At 35.9% G+C, this 21,969-nt stretch overlaps 2 protein-coding genes across 2 annotated transcripts in view; both read left to right on the top strand.

Annotated features, from left to right (window-relative positions):
• Positions 1-3,280, top strand: part of LOC107742924 (group 3 secretory phospholipase A2) — a 7,005-nt gene extending 3,725 nt beyond the window's left edge. Inside the window, exon 4 of the mRNA XM_016556011.1 lies at positions 2,686-3,280. Coding sequence (XP_016411497.1) covers positions 2,686-3,280 — 595 coding nt within the window. The remainder of the gene's footprint in view (positions 1-2,685) is intronic.
• An 8,009-nt stretch (positions 3,281-11,289) lies between these two features.
• LOC107742923 (probable E3 ubiquitin-protein ligase HECTD4) overlaps positions 11,290-21,969 on the top strand; it is a gene marked incomplete at its 3' end in the record, with an annotated part of 49,334 nt that continues 38,654 nt past the window's right edge. The window contains exons 1-3 of the mRNA XM_016556010.1: positions 11,290-11,668; positions 15,843-16,441; positions 21,442-21,531. Of these exons, the coding sequence (XP_016411496.1) occupies positions 11,522-11,668; positions 15,843-16,441; positions 21,442-21,531 (836 nt within the window). The remainder of the gene's footprint in view (positions 11,669-15,842; positions 16,442-21,441; positions 21,532-21,969) is intronic.

The raw sequence follows: 21,969 nt of genomic DNA, 5'->3' as shown, positions 1-21,969 counted from the left end.
CAAATTAAGACTAACGGTTTCACTGATTAAGAAATATTTCTGTTTGCTTGGGTGGTGGTAATATTAGGCCTATTATATTAATAGGGAAGGGGGGCCCAAAAATTTGTTTTGCCTATGTCACGAAAAGAGGTAAATCCAGTCCTGTCTATAATAACATTGTGCCGGGTTGGGAGTAAGTTACTTATATACAGGTCATAAGCAAATAAATCCTTGAGTCAAGTCTCAAGTTGCAATGCACAAAATTAAACAAGACAAGTCAAGGCTATGGCTCACCTCAAGCAAGTCGTGTTGAGTCCTGCGGAGAAAGTCACTGTCAAATTGCCATGCAGAGGTTACGTTTCCCAAGCAATTATTAATTATGTTTTATTAAAAATTGGGCTTTTGCATCATTTTATTAGACATAATAAATTAGACACAACTCAATTTTGAGAAATACTGATAAATAAATTCCGGCAGTTTTGTGGGATGAGAAGTTGAAGCCTCATAGTGCAAACATACATGATAGTGCAGACATACATAGGAATTATACAGTAGAGATGGAATATAACACTAATATAATAAAATCAGAAAATTAAATAATGCACTATGTACAAAAGTAGAAATATACTGAGGGAAAAAACATGTAATTGTTTAAATGAATGTACAGATATGTTATTTGCAAGTTTACAAATGTAAAATTTTCAGATTCTGTGTATAAATGTGTCCATTTTTTTGTTATGCCATATTTTGTTTTTATTTTGTATCCCAGCGGAGGTCCAAACAACACTTTTTTCGGAAAAGTTACACATTTCCATTTGGACAGCAGTAGTACTTTGTAAAAAAAAAAGATCCTGAACAGCTAAATAGTTTTTATAATAATCTACTGACAATAAACAGCAATCGAATAATCAAAACATTCTGATCATGAGCAGAAAACAAAGTCACTATTATGGTGTCTCTGTCCTGTCCATCCACGCCAGAAATCACCTCTAAATAATTTTCCTAATTAGAACATTGTTTATTATTAAATGCTCTTAAAATGGCAAAATAATGATTTGAAATGTAGAGGAAAAACATTTTGTAGTGACATGTTTTTAAAATGTGCATCAAAAATGCATCTTGCATTCTCCCCCATTCCACTGCCATCCATCTTGCTTTTTTTGTTTTTGTTTTGCATTGTTTTTCTGTATAAATATGTGCTAGATGAATATGTTTATGTTTGACTGCTGCTGGTGCTTGTATCTTGCAGTTTTTTCAGCGTCTCATGCATGAGCACAGCGAATTTAAAAACACGTCTCAAGACTTTGCCGTCTTTTCTATTCATCAGCACCGCAGCTCTGCAGTTGGATATTATTATCCAGCTATTGTGGGCCGTCTTGCGATTTTCTTTATGTGTGGTCGAGCCCTTATGCTTGTCACTGGGAATCAAAAAAGAAAAGCTCATTCCAGATGACTGACATCACATAAGTTACTGGTATTTTGGTGCTTATGTGCGACTAGTATCTTAAAGAAAATAAAAATGGGTACACTGTAAAAAATGACCGTGAATTTAACGGTAAAAGACTGTAAAAATATTACAGTAAAAACCTGTTAAATGGTTAGCCGTCTTGCGATTTTCTTTATGTGTGGTCGAGCCCTTATGCTTGTCACTGGGAATCAAAAAAGAAAAGCTCATTCCAGATGACTGACATCACATAAGTTACTGGTATTTTGGTGCTTATGTGCGACTAGTATCTTAAAGAAAATAAAAATGGGTACACTGTAAAAAATGACCGTGAATTTAACGGTAAAAGTCTAAAAATATTACAGTAAAAACCTGTTAAATGGTTAACGGTAAATTCCCCTTCTATATACGGTGAAAAACTGTATTGGATATTACATGTATTGGACCATTTTTGGAAGTGAAAAAAACTGTATAATTTACAGTGAATAACTGTAAACTGACATTCCCAGAATTCCCTGCGTTACATTTCAAATGTGATGTTTTTTTGTTGAAATAACTATGTTTCTTCTTAGTTTTTTCTTTATCAGTTTTGTATATTAGGGTTGTGTGTTACACCTAATGTTGTTAAATGAATGTTTATTGCATTATTTCAGTTTCATGTGTGTTACCATGATGGTGTTTAGTGTTTGTGTGAACGACACAGTGCACCTTCTATATATGTTAATATTTAAAAGCTGCTTGTGATAGGCTTTAGTTCATCATGTGACTTTCTCATCACCACATGCATTTGGTGGTTATCAGTGTATTACAAAAGTACAAAACAGATTTCAGTACTTCAATAAACTTGGTATATTAACATTATATCAGTTAATGAAATTACGGTATTTAACTATAAATTTAAGTTAAAACCGTAAAACCTAAAACGTTGCTACCATATTTTTTACTGTAAAATTCCGGCAACCACAGCTGCCAGTTTTTTTACGTAAATTTTACGGAATTTGTTTTACAGTGTAGCTATAGCTTGTGTCTATCCAACAATTTTATAGTAATTTACCAAGATTCTTCTTTGTTCTTTCTGGCAAAAAGTCTAAAGAAATAATCCTAAGAACTGCTTGAAAACCCTGGTCTTGTTACTCCACCCATTTTCTAATCTATTCTGAATATGTTTTTACAAAAACGTTGACAGCAATATGTTTTATTTTGTCTATAGATACACCTCGATGCATTTGTGCTGTAATGAGTTCTTCAATCTCTCTCTGCAGGTGCACAATGGTTGAGATTGCTCCTGTGGCAGAATGGAAAGATTCAACACTGTACAATTCTACCAGTCTGACTAATGAGAACGGCGGCACCGTTGACCTTTCATGCAATGAAGCGCCAATCAAACGGTCACACAGCGGCAAACAAAGAACCTCTAAATCGAAACGAATTCAACTGACAAAGGGCCGAAATACCTGCGCTCCAGTGGACTACGCAAAAGGGGAAACGTTTCAGCTTTCAAGTCAAAAGTTGGTGAGCCGAATTGAAAAACAGAAGAAACTACAAACAAATGGACATCGAAAAGGAAGAAAGCAGTCACTCGTTTCCCAAAGGAAGGCATCCAAAGAGAAGAAAATGATTATTCAGAAGTTCAGAATGGAAACTACTCTTCAAAGCACTCACGGGACTCCAAAAGCAAGTGTCACTCACTCACCTTCAACCTCATCTAATACGAAATTACTCTCAGTGCACAAGGCCACTCAGTCCAAACACATGTCTGTAACTAAATCAGGAGCAAGGACACTTCAAAATAAGAGAAAAAGAGGTAAAAAGAAAAAGAAAAAGAAGGAAAAACGAATTAAATCCCCAAAACAATGATGAGCGAAGAGACAATTCTTTAAAGCATGAAAAATAGATTCCCTTTCATGGGAACTTCGAACTGCGTCCTCTAGGGGTCGCTATGAAGAAACCTAGAGGACGCAGTGTCTCGTTCCCTACTCAGGGAACCATGGTTACATAAGTAACCTGAGACGTTCCCTTTCATGGGAACTTCGAACTGCGTCCTCTAGGTTTCTTCATAGCGACCCCTAGAGGACGCAGTGTCTCGTGGGAACTTCGAACTGCGTCCTCTAGGTTTCTTCATAGCGACCCCTAGAGGACGCAGTGTCTCGTTCCCTGCTCAGGGAACCATGGTTACATAAGTAACCTGAGACGTTTTTTTTTAAATATGCATAAAGCCACAAAGTCACAATTATCAAGCCTTGCTCTTTTAATACGCACAGACTGTAGTGACTTTTGTTGTTTAAGCAGGTGCCAATTAATAAAATTTTAAAAATTATACTAAGCAATGATATTTCATATGTTTTTAAATGTATAGTTACCAACAACCTCAGTATATGCACATACACGCATTCGCATGCTATAATGCTGTGATTAATAACAAGCAAATGACTCAATTAATTGTAATTGCTTCTGGACTTAGTTTACCAATTAAAAATTATGTTAAAGTGAATGTAAGTTTTATTGTATCGGCACAATTTAAACATTCCTAAAACAAGAAAAAGTCCAGACGGTGGTGGGCGACACTGCTAAACTTGTAGGGCTGCATTTGAACCACGGCCCAGATTTGGGTCTCACTAACAGAGTATTTTAAAATGAGGCATTTAAGAATATATTAGCTCAGTAATATTACCAGTATACCAATAATCTAACAGCTGCTACAACAAAAGACTTTTAGGTAAACTGTGAAATTACAGAATACTTTATAGAAATACATTAATGTACTGTATGTAATTCTGTGATTGTTGTTTATGGTAGTTTAGTGAAGACAAAAACCTGGCATGGCATATATTGTCAGGTAACACTGACTGTCACACCAGCTAAACAAAGCATTCTGAAAGCAACAATGCAAGCATTCTCTTAAAATTTAAGATATTGAACAATGACGCAAGCAATAAATTACACACATCAATTTACAGCTGAGAATACTGCACTCATAATATGAAGCTAGTTTGCAGTTCAGCTGCAAAGATTAAAAGACTTAAAGGAATAGTTCATCCAAAAATGAAAATTTGCTGAAAATGTACACACCCTCAGGCCATCCAAGATTAGGATGAGTTTGTTTCTTCATCAGATTTGAAGAAATGTAGCACTGCATCAGTGTCTCAGCAATGGATGCTCTGCAGTGAATGGGTGCCGTCAGAATGAGAGTCCAAACAGCTGATAAAAACATCTCAATAATCCACAAGTAATCCACACCACTCCAGTCCATCAGTTAACACTGCGTGTTTGTAAGAAACAAATCCATCATTAAGATATTTTTATCTTCAAAACGTTGCTTCTGGCTAAAATATGAGTCCATAATCCATAATAACTCTCCCTCCAGTTAAAAAGTCCATCTCCTGTTGTCTCTCACATCAATATATATATATTTCTTTAGATCTGTTTCAGACTGTTTTTACTTGTAAAGGGTGCTTGATCTGTGCAGATTTCTCTCCAGATTCAGTCCAGACCACTTTTTTCCCTGGGAAGTGTTATTATGGATTACGGTCTCCTATTTTAGCCAGAAGCAATGTTTTGAAGTTAAAAACGTCTTAATGATGCATTTGTTTCTTACAAACACACAGTTTTTCACTTCTCAAGACATTAACTGACGGACTGGAGTGGTGTGGATTACTGTGATGTTTTTAATAAGCTGTTTGGACTCTCATTCTGACGGCACCCATTCACTGCAACAAATACTCTCCAGCATTTTTTATTTTTGCATTTTAAAATTCACTATGCAAGTATGCATTGTTTGGAGTGGTAATAATGAGGAAAATGTTAAATAAATAAAAACAAATGTGGCAATATATTCAAAATATACTCATGTTGCGTTTAAACTGTGTTTATGAACAGATATGGAAGGTCCTTGTAGTGAACGGACACAAAACCTCATTTTGCTATTTTCGTGAGGAAAAAAGTTTGTTGTGCATCATGTCTGAGAACCATGTCTATTCTTTCCACAAGTCTAAACAGAATTTGCAGTTTGTGGATTCCACCAGCAGATGACATCAAAATACATGTTGTAAATCTAGAGTAAAAAATGATTTAATTAGTCCTGTTAATAATTAGTCCTAAAAAAGCATTTAAGTCCAAAAAATTGCATGCTTATTTTCTCTAGCAGTGTTTTAGTTTGTTGGTCTCAGACCCAGAGGCACATAATCCTAATTTAAAATAATAGTTGTATCCTCCTAAAATGTCAATATAATTATATTTTTGTTATCAGACTTGGGTAAAAAAAAAAATGAATGTAATAAAAGAGTCAAGTACATAATGAACGTGATCTTATCTGAAAGGTTGAAATGTGTGCTTAAGAAAAGGGCATTTATCATAAACGCCAAGTCAGGGAAAGGATGTCACGTTTTTATTATGCAGCTTGCCAAGTATTAATTAATTACCATTTCTGCAATGGATTGATAAATCTATGAAGTACATGCAGCTGCTGGAGCCACGTTAACTTGACATGAATGTTTAATGCATTTGTAAAAATGTTACACATTTTAATTCATTAATTAATTCATTTGCTCACACTTTGTCCTCATAATAAAAAATATATATTCTCACCCACAATATATTATAAATAATAATGATAATAATAATCACAATCAGCCAAGTAATATAGTTCCTAGGCCTAATTGTAGAAACCTAGAATATTAATATACTATAAAATTCAACTGATGTTGTGTTAGGACCAAAAGTGCTCGTATTTAATGAAATTATTACAGACCACTGTTATAAAAGTTGATATGAAGCATGAATAAATCAAATTTGTATTAATAGTATTACACAGGGACAGACATTTCTGAAACATCTAAGATGCTCATATTGCTGTCACTTCTCCAAAAACCAGTTGAGGTAACATTAAACAGCCTTGCAGCAATTCCTTCTGCTAAAATATGTGATACTTTTGATATGCTGTCTGACAGACACTTGGCATAAACTCGACTACTATGAGCATAATCCTCGCCTGAAGTGTCAGGAAATAAGTGCTGCTGCAATTTACTGCGGTATGCTTGGTATTACTCAGACAGCAGGATAAACACTTTCTTCATTTGAACTTCTCGCCAGATGGATTTTCTGAAAGACAGCATGATGATAACACCGCAGTATTGCATTCAGTGATCAGCTTCATTCCTTTACTGCTGTAGAATGAGCTCACAAAATGTATTACAGCCTCAAAATCATCAACATCATCTTTTTCAGCTTTTAAACCAATCAAACTTAATTTGATTTAGCAAACCCATTCCATGCATGTCAAAAAGTCCAAGAAAAATCTGTCTTGTCAACCGTGGTTCTTCTTGCTGAGACTTTCAATTAGTCTGGTGGCTTTCCAGTGGTTTGCTTCAGGACCCAGATTTTGCATCAAATAGCGGCCCAACATCAAAATCAACATTTTTTTTTTTAACTTACAGAATGTCAACAGAAATCTCTTTAAAATCAAACATTTTTAATAGTAACAAACTGCAGACCAATAGTATTTAAAAATATTAAAATAACTGACTGAACTGGAAAAATGTCCGTTTTGGTTTCTAATGGTTTCATAACTCATTAAATGCTCTTGTATAGTTTTGTTGCTTTTGGTCTATGTGTGTTTTCCTTCAGGTAGGACTTTTTTTTTTTTTTTGTCCAGTCAAAATGTTCTCAATGATAATGATCCTCCCCAAAAAGACCTGCAACCTAATTGCAAATTAAGTAAAATAAAAAATGTATTTTTCCTCTCAATTTTTAATGCCCCCAAATCAAACGGTCACGCATAATGCTCACACTTCCACAAAGCCACTATTATGAAAAAAACTAAAACTTAAATTTTGGTTGGACAATCCCTTCAAGTATTGTGTGGTATTAAACGATTGTGTGTTTAATGTGTCTAATCAAAATACTTTTCATTTTAAGTCTCAACAATAAATGTTTTCAGTCATAGCATGTCAGCAAAAAGGGGAAAATTATTTCCAGTAGCACAGTATAGTAATAAATTATCAGACATTATTTAGAACACCAATACAAATGGAAATTTGGATTGACTTCTGAATAAGACTAACAATATATTTACAGCTCAGTCTTTTACTTTCTTTGTATTCAACCTGTTGTTCACACGCCTGATGCAACTCCAGTTGTTGGTACTCAAATCTCTGCTCTACTTGACTGATAAAATATAATATTTCATATTTAAATATTACCTCATGATTTTTTTTTTCAACTGTATGGTGCAGAAAAAAAGAACATGTGCATATTCCTTTTCCATATTGGATCCATATTGGTACCTTAAAAGTACATATTAGTACCTAAAAGATACAAAAGTGTACCTTTTGAAAAGGTACTGCCCCAGCGACAGCTTTTGTACCATTTTTTTTTTTGAAAGTATGAGATTAATATTTTATATGTTTCTCCTATCGGCCATGGTTTTTAAGCTGTGTTGCCATGAAACTGGAGATTTCAGAGAACTGTGTCATTTTCAAGTAAAATATTTGAGTAAAAATATGTTGAATATTATAAAAGGGTCAAAATAAGATTTTTTGCATTTCTTGAGAGGCAGAATAAGCACTAGTTCAACCTCTTCAGAGTTTTGAAATCGGAGTCAACCCAGAAAGATGCACTTTGCTTGCAGTCACATGTTGCAGTTACAGCATCTACCAGCAGGGGCTAATGAGGCCATGCTAACCAGCAACCCCTTGGACCCTTGCAATTGCTTACATCCCAGTTCATATCCCACTGCATCTCACTAGATGATGACATGCCCAAAAATTGGCTTCATGCACACTGTAATCATGCCCTAGCGGACACATAAAAACCAAGATATACAGTAGACTACTTTGGGCTGCATGTGCACTATACACATACCCTTGCATACGCATAAAACCGAGTATACTTTGGTCTTCACACGTACTGTATGTGTAAAAATTGAAGTATTATTTATACATTAGGCATTTATACAAGTTCGCATGACCTATATTGTACTTGCAACAAAAGAAGTACAGTATACTTTAGGGTTCAAGTGCACTCTACACATGCCTAGTAGTGTATGCATTAAAAGTTTCAAGTGCACTGTACGCATAACCCAGCGTACACATAAAGCCGAAGTATACAGTACTTAAGGCTTCATGCACACTAGCATATGCAAATATACCGAAGTATAATTTCGGCAGTGTATGTATGCCCTAGCATATGCGTAAAAAAGCAGTGTGCTTTAGACTTCATGTGCACTGTATGCATACCTCAGCATACACATGAAAACCAAAGTATACTTTAGGCTTCACATGCTCTGTACACATATGCAGCTTATGCAGCTTTACGAGCACTGTATGCATACCCTAGCGTACATGGAAAACCTAAGTATACAGTACTTTGGGCGTCACAAGCACTGTATGTATGCCCTAGCTTACGCGTAAAAACTGAATTTAACTTTGGGCTTCAAGTGCACTGTACACCTACCCTAGTCTAGTGTATGCTTAAAAACCGAGGTATGGTTTGAGCTTCATGTGCACTGTACACATGACATGGCATAGAGTACGCATAAAAAAACAAAGTATACTCTGGGCTTCAAGTGCACTGTAGGCCTACACGTGCCTTAGCCATAAAACACAAGTATACTTTGGGCTTTATGTGCACTGTACACATACCCTAGTGTACGCGCAAAAACAAAGTATACAGTAATTTGGGCTTCATGCAAACATGCCCTATTGCATATAAAAACATACGTGCTGTATGGTAAGCATACCCTAGTATAAACATAAGTATGCAGTACTTTGGGCTTTACGAGCACTGTATGCATACCCTAGCGTACTTGTACAACCTTAGTATACAGTACTTTGGGCGTCACATGCACTGTATGTATGCCCTAGCTTATACATACAAACTGAATTAAACCTTGCACTGTAAGCCTAAACTTGTCCTAACATAAAACCTAAGTATACTTGGGCTTTATGTGCACTGTACACAACATGGCGTGGAGCGTACGCGCAAAACCAAAGTATACAGTAATTTGGACTTCATGCACACTGTACACATGCTAGCATTGCATATAAAAAGTGTGCGCTGTATGGTAAGCATAAACTAGTATGCAGTACTTTGGGCTTTACGAGCACTGTATGCATACCCTAGCGTACTTGTACAACCTTAGTATACAGTACTTTGGGCGTCACATGCACTGTATGTATGCCCTAGCTTATACATACAAACTGAATTAAACCTTGCACTGTAAGCCTAAACTTGCCCTAACATAGCCATAAAACCTAAGTATACTGGGGCTTTATGTGCACTGTACACAACATGGCGTGGAGCTTACGCGCAAAACCAAAGTATACAGTAATTTGGACTTCATGCACACTGTACACATGTCCTAGCATTGCATATAAAAAGTGTGCGCTGTATGGTAAGCATAAACTAGTATGCAGTACTTTGGGCTTTACGAGCACTGTATGCATACCCTAGCGTACTTGTAAAACAAAGTATACTCTGGCATTCAAGTGCACTGTAAGCCTAAAATTGCCCTAGCATAGCCATAAAACCTAAGTATACTTTGGGCTTTATGTGCACTGTACACATATCCTAGTGTACGCGCAAAACCAAAGCACACAGTAATCTGGACTTCATGCACACTGTACACATGCTAGCATTGCATATTAAAAAATAGTGTACTGTATGGTAAGCATACCCTAGTATGCACATAAAAATGAAGTATGCAGTACTTTGGGCATCATGCTCACTGTATGTATGCCCTAGCTTACGCGTACTAACTGAATTAAACTTTGGGCTTCAAGTGCACTGTACACATACCCTAATGTAAGCACAAAACCAAAGTATACCGTAATTTGGGCTTCATGCACACTGTATGCATGCCCTAGCATTGCATATAAAAAACAGCATACCCTAGTACACACATAAAAACTGAAGTATGCAGTACTTTGAACTTTACAAGCAAAGTATGCATAGCCTAACGTGCATGTAAAACCTAAGTATACAGTACTTTGGGCATCACACGCACTGTATGTATGCCCTAGCCTATGCATACAAACTGAATTAAACCTTGGGCTTCAAGTGCACTGTAAGCCTAAACTTACCCTAGCATAGCCATACAACCTGAGTATACTTTGGTCTTTATGTGCATTGTACACAAACCAAAGTATACTGTAATTTGGTCTTCATGCACACTGTACGCATGCTAGCATTGCATATAAAAATGTGTGCTGTATTGGTAAGCATTCCTTAGTATGCACATAAAAAAATGAAGTATGCAGTACTTTGGGCATCATGCTCACTGTATGCATACACTAGTGTATGACTAAAAACTGAAGTATACAGTACTTAGGGTTTAAGGGAAGCAAATTATGCTTTGGATTTCACCTGTTGGGTTTTACATTTACATTTAGTCATTTAGCAGACGCTTTTATCCAAAGCGACTTACAAATGAGAACAATGGAAGCAATCAAAATCAACAAGAGAGCAAAGATATGCAAGCGCTATAACAAGTCTCAGTTAGCTTAACGCAGTACATGTAGCAAGGTTTTTTGAAAAGAAAACAAGCAGTTAGTAAATTAATAGAGTGCAAGTCTAAAAGGGGCAAGTATTTTTTAAAGAATAGAATTAGAATAGAGTGCTAGAGTTAGAGGGTCAAATAAAGATGGAAGAGATTTGTTTATGGTTTTAAATTCATTATAAATCATTGGACGCACTTCATTGAATCCAGTGTTTATCTTACACTGCAGTGTAACTGGCTTAGCATGGCGTCTGACTGACAGCTGGGAATGCTTTCTGAACCGCCGTTAATTCGGTTGCAGTCGGCGCAGAGCAAGTGCGCGAGAGCTGCGCAATTGTGTCAAGTTTTGTAAAGAGCGAAATCTGTCCCTGTGGCACGCCCACCGATTTCCGAGAACACTGGACCCTGCTGAGCTGAGAGGCTAGCGTATCGATCCGCAGCGAGGCCTCGCATCGCATCGCATCGCATGGGCGTCGTACATCATCTGCGCGAGCGCTCAGTGATGATGCGGATATCTGTCGCCGGCTCGCGCTGAATCTGATCCCGTCGCGCGTTGAATTTGATGTTTGACCACTTTGCCCTTTTTCCTCGGAGGAGAGAAAGAGATGGGATCAGGTGCTGTGGATTCCTCCCAGTGGCTGTCAGTGAAGGAAGAGACTATTTTCCTTCACGATGGACTAATTCGGGTCACGGACCTGGCAGAGCTGCCCAGCGAAATCGGTTTGTCCGAACAAGGGGAATCCGAGCAGGAGGTAGGCATTTATTATATCCGTTTAATTTAGATTGCGATAAGACGTGAATTTAATTAGCTTAACACCAAAGTTAACTAACGCTAACTCGGCTCGCCTGGGATTGGATAACGTTCGGCCAAAACAGGCTTGTCAGATAGCAACACGCTAATAATAAAAGCCTCTTGTTGTGTTTATTCAAGTAAATTAAGTATTTAGTCGTGTTAAATCACATATCGTGTTTTCCCGGTTGATGTAAACATGCTCTAAGCCCGTTATGAGCAGAATCAAATATTGCCACAAATACTGAATTTAACGGCCGATCGATTTGCGTTGACGTTAACGAAGCTTATACACAACTCTTTAATGTTGTTATTGTAAATGTATATGTCGTGTATAATGAGAGGCACACAGTTTTGTGTGTCTCTGGTGTTTGACGCGTTAGCATAGCACAGACAGGCTAGTATTAGGGGGAGATGAATCTCTCACTGGCGTGTGGCAGGCAGCTATTGACCTGTCCGAAGGATTCATGTTACAATTCAAGATGGAAACCACATAGGTTTAAGACAATACATGTAATTCTGATGTAGAACGCCAAAATACGACAACTTATAACGTTAGTGACATTTACCTCAGTACGATATAGGGCTTTCCCCACTATTACAGTAACCTAAACGCTCTAACACAAATGTTGTCCTAAGCACACAATGTCATTTTCCTCCATAAGTAATTTATTTAAGTAATAAAACATGAGTAGTCGTGTTAAACTGTAGTCATTTAGTAACGGCTAAAGGGCGTTGCTTGGCGATGTATTATCTATGTGTCCCAGTTCGCATACCCTCCACCCTCAATAGTATCCGAGATTAGAATTAGTGTGCTCCAAATAGTATGCTGCAACGAGTATACCAAGGAAACCAGAATGGCTTGCTATTTCTGGTGGATTTGTGTGAACAAAGATTCTCTTATTAAAGGAAACATATGTGTGACTGAATCGTATTTTGTGTATCATTTTTATGCATCATATTGGAGAAAATATGAGCTGTGTCCCAAATGATGTACTATGCACCAAGCAGGGGTTTTCAATCTTTTAGATGCCACAGACCCCCAAATATGATAGTCTTAGGGTCCCTCATCCTAATATTTAAAAGGTCTCTATATAGTTTCTTGCATAAAGACCTAATTTGTATAGTGAAAATTTCATTCAATATTATTTTTACATTATTATGCTTTAGATTGTTACTGATTGTAGTACTGTACTTTTTTGATATTTATTTACTAATTACCCATTTATGTTCTTATTTAGTTTAATCAAATATGTATTTATTTTAGTCTTTTTATTATTTAATTTATTTTTACATTGTTTGAACCCTGGCTTCAGTTTGAAAATCGCTGCTCTACCGTCTGGTGCACACTTTGTTTTTTTTGGTTAATTAAGTGCACCATCCGGTATTTGAAGAACACTTTTTAGTTTTTAGGGCCCATGCACCTCTTGGAATTGCTCTGTTTATTCTTTTTTGGAATTTTCAGTGTGTACACACTTACTCACACTATGCATACTACAAAATAGCATAGAATAGTACGCAAACTGAGATGCATCTACTGTCAGGGCCCGTCCCAATACCACACTTGTGGTCATTGCACTTGGACCACTCGTCTACTTGCATGATGCATTCCCTCTGTTACCTGATGGGACACACTTACAGTGTTGTAAAAATGCAAGTAAAGTTTTTAAACAGCCCTATATTTACACATTTTGAGGTTCAGAACTTTTCACTTAAATTAAACTTCCAAATGTCTGTTCGGTAGTCATAACTAAGAATTTAATGCTGTCTTCAAGTGCATGCGTTTCACGTGTCATGCATTCAGAAACATAACATTGATGCAATCTAAACAAACCTGATTATATATTGTGATCCATAAACCCCAATAACTACATCTGATTTGAAAATTATGAAAAAATATAAATTTCTGTTACTTATCTATTCATGGTATCACAAACATATGTGACGAAAACTGCGAAAGCTCAATGATAAACACCATTTGGCTACACACTTGCTTTCCACTCACTGATCTTTATATTATACGTAGATTATATGATATTATCCATATTGTGTTTCTGTGATGTTTCACATTAATATGCCTCTTCCAACATCACAACTCTGCCACGTGTATATCAGCGTTTCACGTTTGTAAATAAGAAGGAATAGCACAGGTAGTTGGCTTTTTAATTTGTTTTGTTTAGTGTTTTTTTGTGGCACTGTATACTGTAGCAATACAGGCCATCTCCAGAACCCCCTTCTCCTCCTTTAGATCCGACTGGTTGTTTTTCCTCTCGTTTGTTGCCATACAAATGTCTCTGTGCACTTCCAGTCTGTTGCAGCACGCCTTTATTTTTTTAGTCTTTTGATTCTACAGGTGGAAAAACACACAGGTAGCAACAGTGAATCTAATCTTCTTTCTGAAGTTCAAAAGTTCACTTTAAGAGTGAACAAAGTGACATCAATGAGTCTAAAGTTTGATGTATGAAAAATGCATTAGAAAGGGCGATTATACAGTATATTATGCAATTTCCCTATTTTCAGCATAGATGTCAAAACACTACTTTTGCTTGATCTTTCAGCACGGGGAGAAGTTGGTAAATAAACAGTGGTTTGGGACAAATATAATGCAATTGAATTGAAAACTTTATGAAATTTTAGGATGCTCTGTGTCGTCGACCAGACGTGTTCAATGCGTGAGTCATTTGTTGTGAATTGGACAAAACTGGTTGCTTTTTGTGTGCGGCTCGCAAGGAAAGACGTGTTATTTTCTGCTGTACATCACTGATGGTAATGTGTCAGATGTTTGTTCAGTAACAGAATAAACTTCTGACTCATTACTTTCAGTCATGTCCATCTTGAAATGAAGCAAGTTTTGTGTACTTCTTGTAACTTAAGCCAGTGGAACCAGGCCTTGTTTGTCGTTCACTGAGCGAATTACCTGAGAGTAATAGCTAGATTAATTGTGCATTTATATCAAATAATTATATATAGTTGCCAGGAATGTTTTCAGCAAGTGAGCTGCAACCTGAAATTGGGCAAACTGTCTAATGGAGAGGATTCAGAAAGAAATGCTCAGTTAGAAAGGAAATACTGCTCACTGCTTGAATTAAAGAAACGGTGTTGAGCAGGTATAGTAGATAAAACAGTATTTTTAATACTTTAAATCATTTGTTGATTGTATGACTCTTCAAATATGTATATAAACAAAAAAAAATTAGTTTGACCTGTTCCATGGTAATGTGTATATTGTGAGATATGTTGTTTTCGACCAGCATTTTAAGAATATCGCAAGATATTAAAAAAAAAGTTTGTGTTATCCTAATCCAGAAAAAGGTTATTATACACCGCATGCATAATTATTAGGCACGTTGATATTCTGATGATATTTTTTTCCAAGCACATTTTACCAATTCCAAACCACATCAATCTTAATAACTACTATTAATTTTGTATTTAATCATTTATAAGGGATATATAATTGTCCATGACGGCAAATTTTGTATTTAATCATTTATAAGGGATATATAATTGTCCATGACGGCTGGAAGTGAAAAACTCCTTATATTCAGGTGTGCAGAATTATTAGGCATGTTTTCTTTTACAGATAAAATGAGCCAAAAAAAAGAGCTTTAACTTTAACTTTAAAATGGTTAAATCCCCATGAGAAATATTCAAAGCTAATGCAATACAGAAATTGCAAAGTTAAGACATGACCACTGGACAGCAAAATGCTCATTGGGTCAGCGAGGTCAGAAAAAACAGGTGGAGAAGAAAAGACACATGTTAACAGCAAAATATTTAAGAATTAATGTGAAGAATTAGATGTAAAACCATCAGGTGTGTGTGTGTGTGTGTATATATATATATATATGTGTACACGCACACACACACACACATTTTATACTGTTAGTATGTTTTATTACTAGTATGTTTAAAATAATAATTAAGTAATAAATAAAATTAATTATGCAACTAATAATTTTGGGGATGTGTTCCTATTATAGCTTTTAAAGGGTTGTACATACTTAATCATTCATTTTTTTTTTTTTTTTTAATTTTCTCTTAAATCGCTAGATACAATCCCTGAGTTTGACAGCTTTGAAGCAAGTAGCTAATTTTAGATTAACCTGATGAGGGTCTTTTCTGTGCTCTTGCAGATCTTGACATTCGAGACCAAGAACCCAGTGGAGCTTGCCGAGCGCCTGCGAGCCGTCTGCGGAAACCAGAGCAACGCTTACACCAGACTTTTGGAGTACCGTCTCAATGCTCTGCGCGGACTGTGGGGGGCGCAGCGACAGCTGGCCCTGGAGGAGCAGCAGGAGCATGACGGGGTCCTCCCAGGGAGCACCGCAGGGGCCGACGAGGAGACGCTGGCCCTGCTTAAGCGACAGGGCTTCCTGCAACCTCAACATCACCACCATCCTCACCACACTCCGATGGCCGCCGGCACCGATCAGGCGCCGTTTACCTCACGCGTCGGCCTCCTGTTGGTCTTTCCACTACTGCAGTCGCAAACTCGGCACGACCCTGCGCTCTGCGGCGTCACCGCTGAGGTCCTGCTCGCGTGTCTGCGCGACTGCCAGCCGCTCAGCCTGGGCAAGGAGCCTGCAGACTGCCTTAATGGCCTGGAGAGGTTGCTTTGCTCCTGGCTGGAGGAGAGGAGTGAGCCGGAGGGAACGGCACAGGCGAGACCACTGCTCACCCAACAGCAGAGGCAGAATGCAGCAGCTGCTCTAGTGGCTCTATCATGTGCAAGGTGAGCGCAGTACAACGGCTACTCGTTTTCAGCTTCAGCCTTTATTTATGGCTTTTAGTCACTTTGCAATAGTTTGCTAAATAATTTTTTTTTCATGCACTGGTCAGTTTTGAGATTTTGGGCTATTTTTAGTGATGCACCAAAATGGTCCAAAAACGTAGGAAATCGGTAAAATAGTCCATGTGACATCAGGGGTTCAACTGAAATTTTAGGGTAGGCGGTAGGCGATATGACCAAAATCTTACATCAAGATACGAGTAATTTTATTTCACGGTAACAATATATATCACGATATAGTTATTTTTGCTTTAAATAAGGTCTTTATGATATTAAAATTTTTGATACCATAGAAATTTCATAATTCTTGTCACCAGTGTCAGTATCACAAAAAACTAACACTAACCTAACAAAAAAAAAAAAATAAATTCAAGCTCACTGAAGACAAGTAAACAGTCAGTGATTAAATAAGAATAAGAAGCTAATTACAAGCAATTAGGACAAAAAACTACAGTAGAACAAATAAATAAGAAATGCTACATACATACAGTACTAGGGATGCAACAATACAGTTAGTCCACAGTTCAATACGTACCTCTTTTTTTTTTTTTTTTTGCAACAGATTAGATAGATAGATAGATAGAGAGATCAAATTCATGTATTGGCACATCAGAGTGTTTTTTGCAACAAATTAACAACAAAAAACTCCTGTAAACCTCTGTACACTGGAAAAAGCGTTAATTATTATGTCTGCTTAACATTTCTTTTGAGAGAGGTATTATTTTTCAGATTTTTAACCAAAATAGGATGGATTGGCCATTATTGAGCGCCATAAACACGTTAATGTGTTTTTCATTCATACTGGACGCCAGAGGGCGCCCTCGTGCAGATTATCCACATACAGTGTGTCCGTGGGTCCTTAAAATGTCTTAAATAACGTTTTCCTAATAAAAGGCCTTAAAAAGTCTTAATGTCTTAAATTCAGATTCGATGGGTATTAAATATTTAGACAGACCGAAGATTTTTATTCTTCCCCCGCGGTAGTTACTGCGTCATCAGACAGAATCACAGTAGCAGAATACAGGTCGAACTACCTTCTTTGTTTATATAATGTTCTCAATAATAATAATAATAATAATAATATAGGTTGAGCTACAGCCTTCTAGCTAGTTTAAAATGTTTTTTTTTTTTTTTACCTGCCTGACCGGACAAATAACGTTAGCCTGATTAAAACTTAAGTGTCAAAAAAATAACCGGCGAAGCGTCAAAATGCGAGAATGATTCTTCTGATTTTATTACATTCAACGTAAACAGCGAATGTATTTCTTGTATTAAGGTCGCGCTGTTGAGGCTCACGCTGCCTGTCTCTTTGTGAGAGACTTCAAAACAAATGAGCGTAACAGCACACATAAAGAAACTCAGAAGAAACACACTGAGGTAAAAATTCAAAATGTTTAGTTTTTTCATAACATGATATAGTTAAGTAACATACCATGACAAGGGAGCTATTTTGCTGAATATTCCCACGATTGCAAATGTTACATTGATTTTAGTTCAATAAACAAGTAGTTCAGTTGTCAAGTAGTTATTAAGTTACTTACATTTTAGACAAAATATATACTGTTTTGTTCTATTTCACCAACGAAAAATAGTTCCAAACAAAGATCACATCAGAAGTATTGCACATTCTCCAAGCTACACTCGGCTGTGTTTTGTTATTGAATGATTCAGCGATTTGAACGAATCAGTTAAATGAATGACTCAATGACTCACTCTTTAAATGATTTACCGCCACCTTCTGGTAGTTTAGTACGTTAAAACGTATGCATTTTTTCCCCCCAACAGTTCTTATTTGTATATTCATTAATGTATTTAAACAATTAATCTTATAACATTATTTATTGCAGTTGTAATTTTGCAGTGTAAAATATTTAATCTGACTGGTAACATCCCTATAGTGTATATTGAATTTATTGATAAATTGTAATAATTTGACATGAAAGATGGTGCATACATTTAAAAAGGTTCAAAAATAGGCCTTTGTAAAGGTAAATAAAAACATGCAGATTTAAGTATGTAAAAGCTGATAGAACACTGATGAAAATATTGCTTCAGAATAAATTGTTTACACCACCAAAAATCTCGGTGATGCAGTACTTTTGTGGGGATATTTAGTATGGAATATTGTCTGCTGATATGAAATGTTCACTGTATATCGTAGTAATAAATATTTATGACAGCGACAATATTTTGTTTTCTTTTTACTTTAAACACATTAAATATTACGTATATGTATGTAATATAATGTGTATTTCAATCACCCGTTTAGGTCTTAAATTTCATATAAGGTGGTATTAAAAAGGTCTTAAAAAGTCTTAAATTTAACTTGTTCATATCTGTAGAAACCCTGACATATGCATCACAGAAGTAACACTGATGACGTTTCAGGAAATCCCTAATATGGATAAAGGCATCGCTATCGCTGTAACTGAATAAAAAGAAGATATAACGTTAAATGTTTTGAATGATGAAATGTGAGGACAATAAACACTCGCCTGCTGCGACAAAATATGGTTTATCTGTGTTCTTCAAGCCATCTTGGGTATTTTCATAATGATAAGTATATTTGTATGCCATTTCTAATTGACATAGCTTTTATTATAGTGTAGGATATATTTTCTGCCTCATTTTGTGATAAGAAGCCACCTCAGATCATAAAAGGAAGTTATTTCAAACACTCGAATATAGTCGATAATGTTGTGAAGTAAAAACAAGTTATAATGTTCTCTTTTGTTGGACAACAGGTTTAGAAAGGCTTGTGCATGTCATTACAAGGGAAGATGCTCGGCATGTGTTGTTTTTTAAATGCATGTTATAAGCGAGGATTTCCTCATCTCAGCACGTGAGTTCATTGGCACACACACACACACACACACACAGCCAATTCTGAGAGAAGTAAAACACACGGATATTATTTAAATGCAAAACCGAAAAAACGCAATTCACAAGCGCGTATTGAACCGTGGATGTTGTACCGAACGGTTCGATATTATATTGAGAATTGTGACATCCCTACTACATACATTGTATAAAGTAATCAAATGTATAAAAACACTGCATATTCTTCACGGTGTACGTTAAATATATATTTCTTCTTATTAAAGTTACAAAAGAGATTTAGTCGAGAGTAGTGAAAGATTTTCTTTCTTTTGTTGTTTGATTAACATGAATGGCAGGCAGCAGGAATATTTGACTGCTGTGAAAGATAAAAACAATTTTTAATATAACTCCGACTGGATTCGTCTGAAAGAAGAACAACATAACGTGAGTATGTAACCGCGACAGAGACGATAGTCGAAATCTCTACCAGTATATCGCCCACCCCTAAATCACATTTATTTAATAAATCAACACTTAAAACTGAGTTGTTCAAAGTTATATTGCACATAAGGCAGTATTTGTCAACTTTTTCATAACATAATTATGTTTCTACCCAAGTTTATTGTTGAAATATTAACATTTAAACAGTAAAACTTGTTTCCATGACAGATTTATTCAAGCATACATTACATGAAGGCAACAGGTTGAATAAAAATATAATGGATATGTAATTAGGGTTGCAGCATCATTTCCGGTATATTTCTGGAAAATTCCCCACATTTTCTGAAAGTTTCCAAAAAAAATGCTGGCAAGGTTCCAAAAATTCTGGAAAGTTTCCAGACATTTTCCACTCCTTTTCGACTCTATATGTAATATAGCGCATTTTATAGCTGATTAACAGGTTCATGAACATTGAATGTCTTTCCTGAGGTAAATGTGATTGTGACATTGTTTTATTGACATCTTTCCACGGTTAAAACACTGAGTGATTATATGAGACATGATAATGATCAAATTAACATAATTTGAAAGCTGAGACTTTGTTTCATATTAAAAGTTACAAAGCACAAATCTTATTGTGATTATTGGATGACAGGTGCTACAAATAATATTTAGTGAAGTTCATGCAACAGAAAACAGCACAAACTAAAAGATCGATCTTGAGATTTAAGAATCCATATCAGTATTGTGTAAAAATTAGAAATTGATATGGTTAATCCAGCAGCACTGTGTTTGCTTGTTTGTAGTTTATCCACATGCATGAAATAGACAATGAAACAGTCAAAATCCACCATTGGAGAAACACTAGTTAAACGTCACTGTTTTTGATCAATGATTTCAGCTCTCCAAAAATATTCCAGCCAAAACCAAAAATTGCTGTTTTGGCTGAAAATTTTCAGTTGCTGAAATTTCAGTGCATCACTAGCTATTTTTTCCCATAACGTCTTTTTCACACTAGTGGAAAGAAAAATTATATTATTGCACTTTATGTATTTGCATCATTGGAGTTCAATTAAAATTCATATTTTTAAATGCTGAGATTTTTCTCACTTTTTCACACTTACATAAAACTTTAGTTTTAGTCCTATGTTCTGATTTTTTTTGTTGTTGTCTGATTTATATTACATTTAATTTCTAAAAAAAAAAAAAAAAAAAAAAAAATTTTTTTTTTCTATTGACCGTTTTTCTGATTTATGGAGTAATACAAATAGATCCATAATCCCATATGTAACTCTAACATGTAAGTCATTTAACTCTATTTATGTCAGCAAAATGAAGGAGAATTTTAAACCTGGCTTTATACAATGTTCAAAATGAACATTAGGAATTATGATGATATCTGTTAGTTAAAATGTTTATATCTCAGTATAGTTGCCCCAGTTAAGTATGGTACTCTCAATGTATTTTTGGCCCTTTTAAACAATCAGTTTATCCAGTCAATCATAAATGGTAAGCTGAGACACACGGCACTTAAGTACTAAAGTACTCACTTTTGATCTGATATGTCTAGGAAGGAGTCTCTCTTGATTTCATAGCTACATGCATCACTATATCAGTCAAAAAACAAAGGGAAATACAGCAAGGAAACTAACAAAACTCTGTTGTTCTGTCTGTGTTTGCAGGGGTTCCCTCAAAACGTTCATTCACACTGTCCACCTGCTGCAGAAACAGACAGACCTGGGTCAGCTTCCAGTGGCTGATGTTCTCTACAGGTGAGCGGTGTCGTAATATTACTGTCTGTGAAGACATATTAAACTGCTTCTGTTAACTCTTATGAATGGTGCAGAATAAACAGGGTGGGAATTATTAACCAGTTTTAAAACTGTAACTTTACTAGAAGGAGTCGTGTCTTCATGTTGTATTTTAGGAAAGGTGTTACTGGCTGTTTTTTCTGGGGCTTTATTGACATGATTTTTCAGAATGGCAAACAGAAATTAAACTGCTTTGGTGACTGTATGCACCAGCCATATACACTGGCGGTTAAGAGTAATTATGATTTTTAAAACGTTTTTGAAAGAAGTCTCTTCTGCTCTCCGAGGCTGCATTTATTTGATCAAAAGTTAGTAAAAACAGTAACGTTGTGAAATAGTATTGCAATTTAGTATTACAGTTTTCTATGTGAATGTATTTTAAAATGTAATTTATTCCCG

Source organism: Sinocyclocheilus rhinocerous, unplaced genomic scaffold (assembly GCF_001515625.1).
Source record: "Sinocyclocheilus rhinocerous isolate Xijiao unplaced genomic scaffold, SAMN03320098_v1.1 scaffold3059, whole genome shotgun sequence".
In the NCBI taxonomy this organism is placed as follows: Eukaryota; Metazoa; Chordata; class Actinopteri; order Cypriniformes; family Cyprinidae; genus Sinocyclocheilus; species Sinocyclocheilus rhinocerous.
The sequence above is the reverse complement of the archived record's forward strand: the minus strand, read 5'-3'. Positions and strand labels throughout refer to the sequence as shown.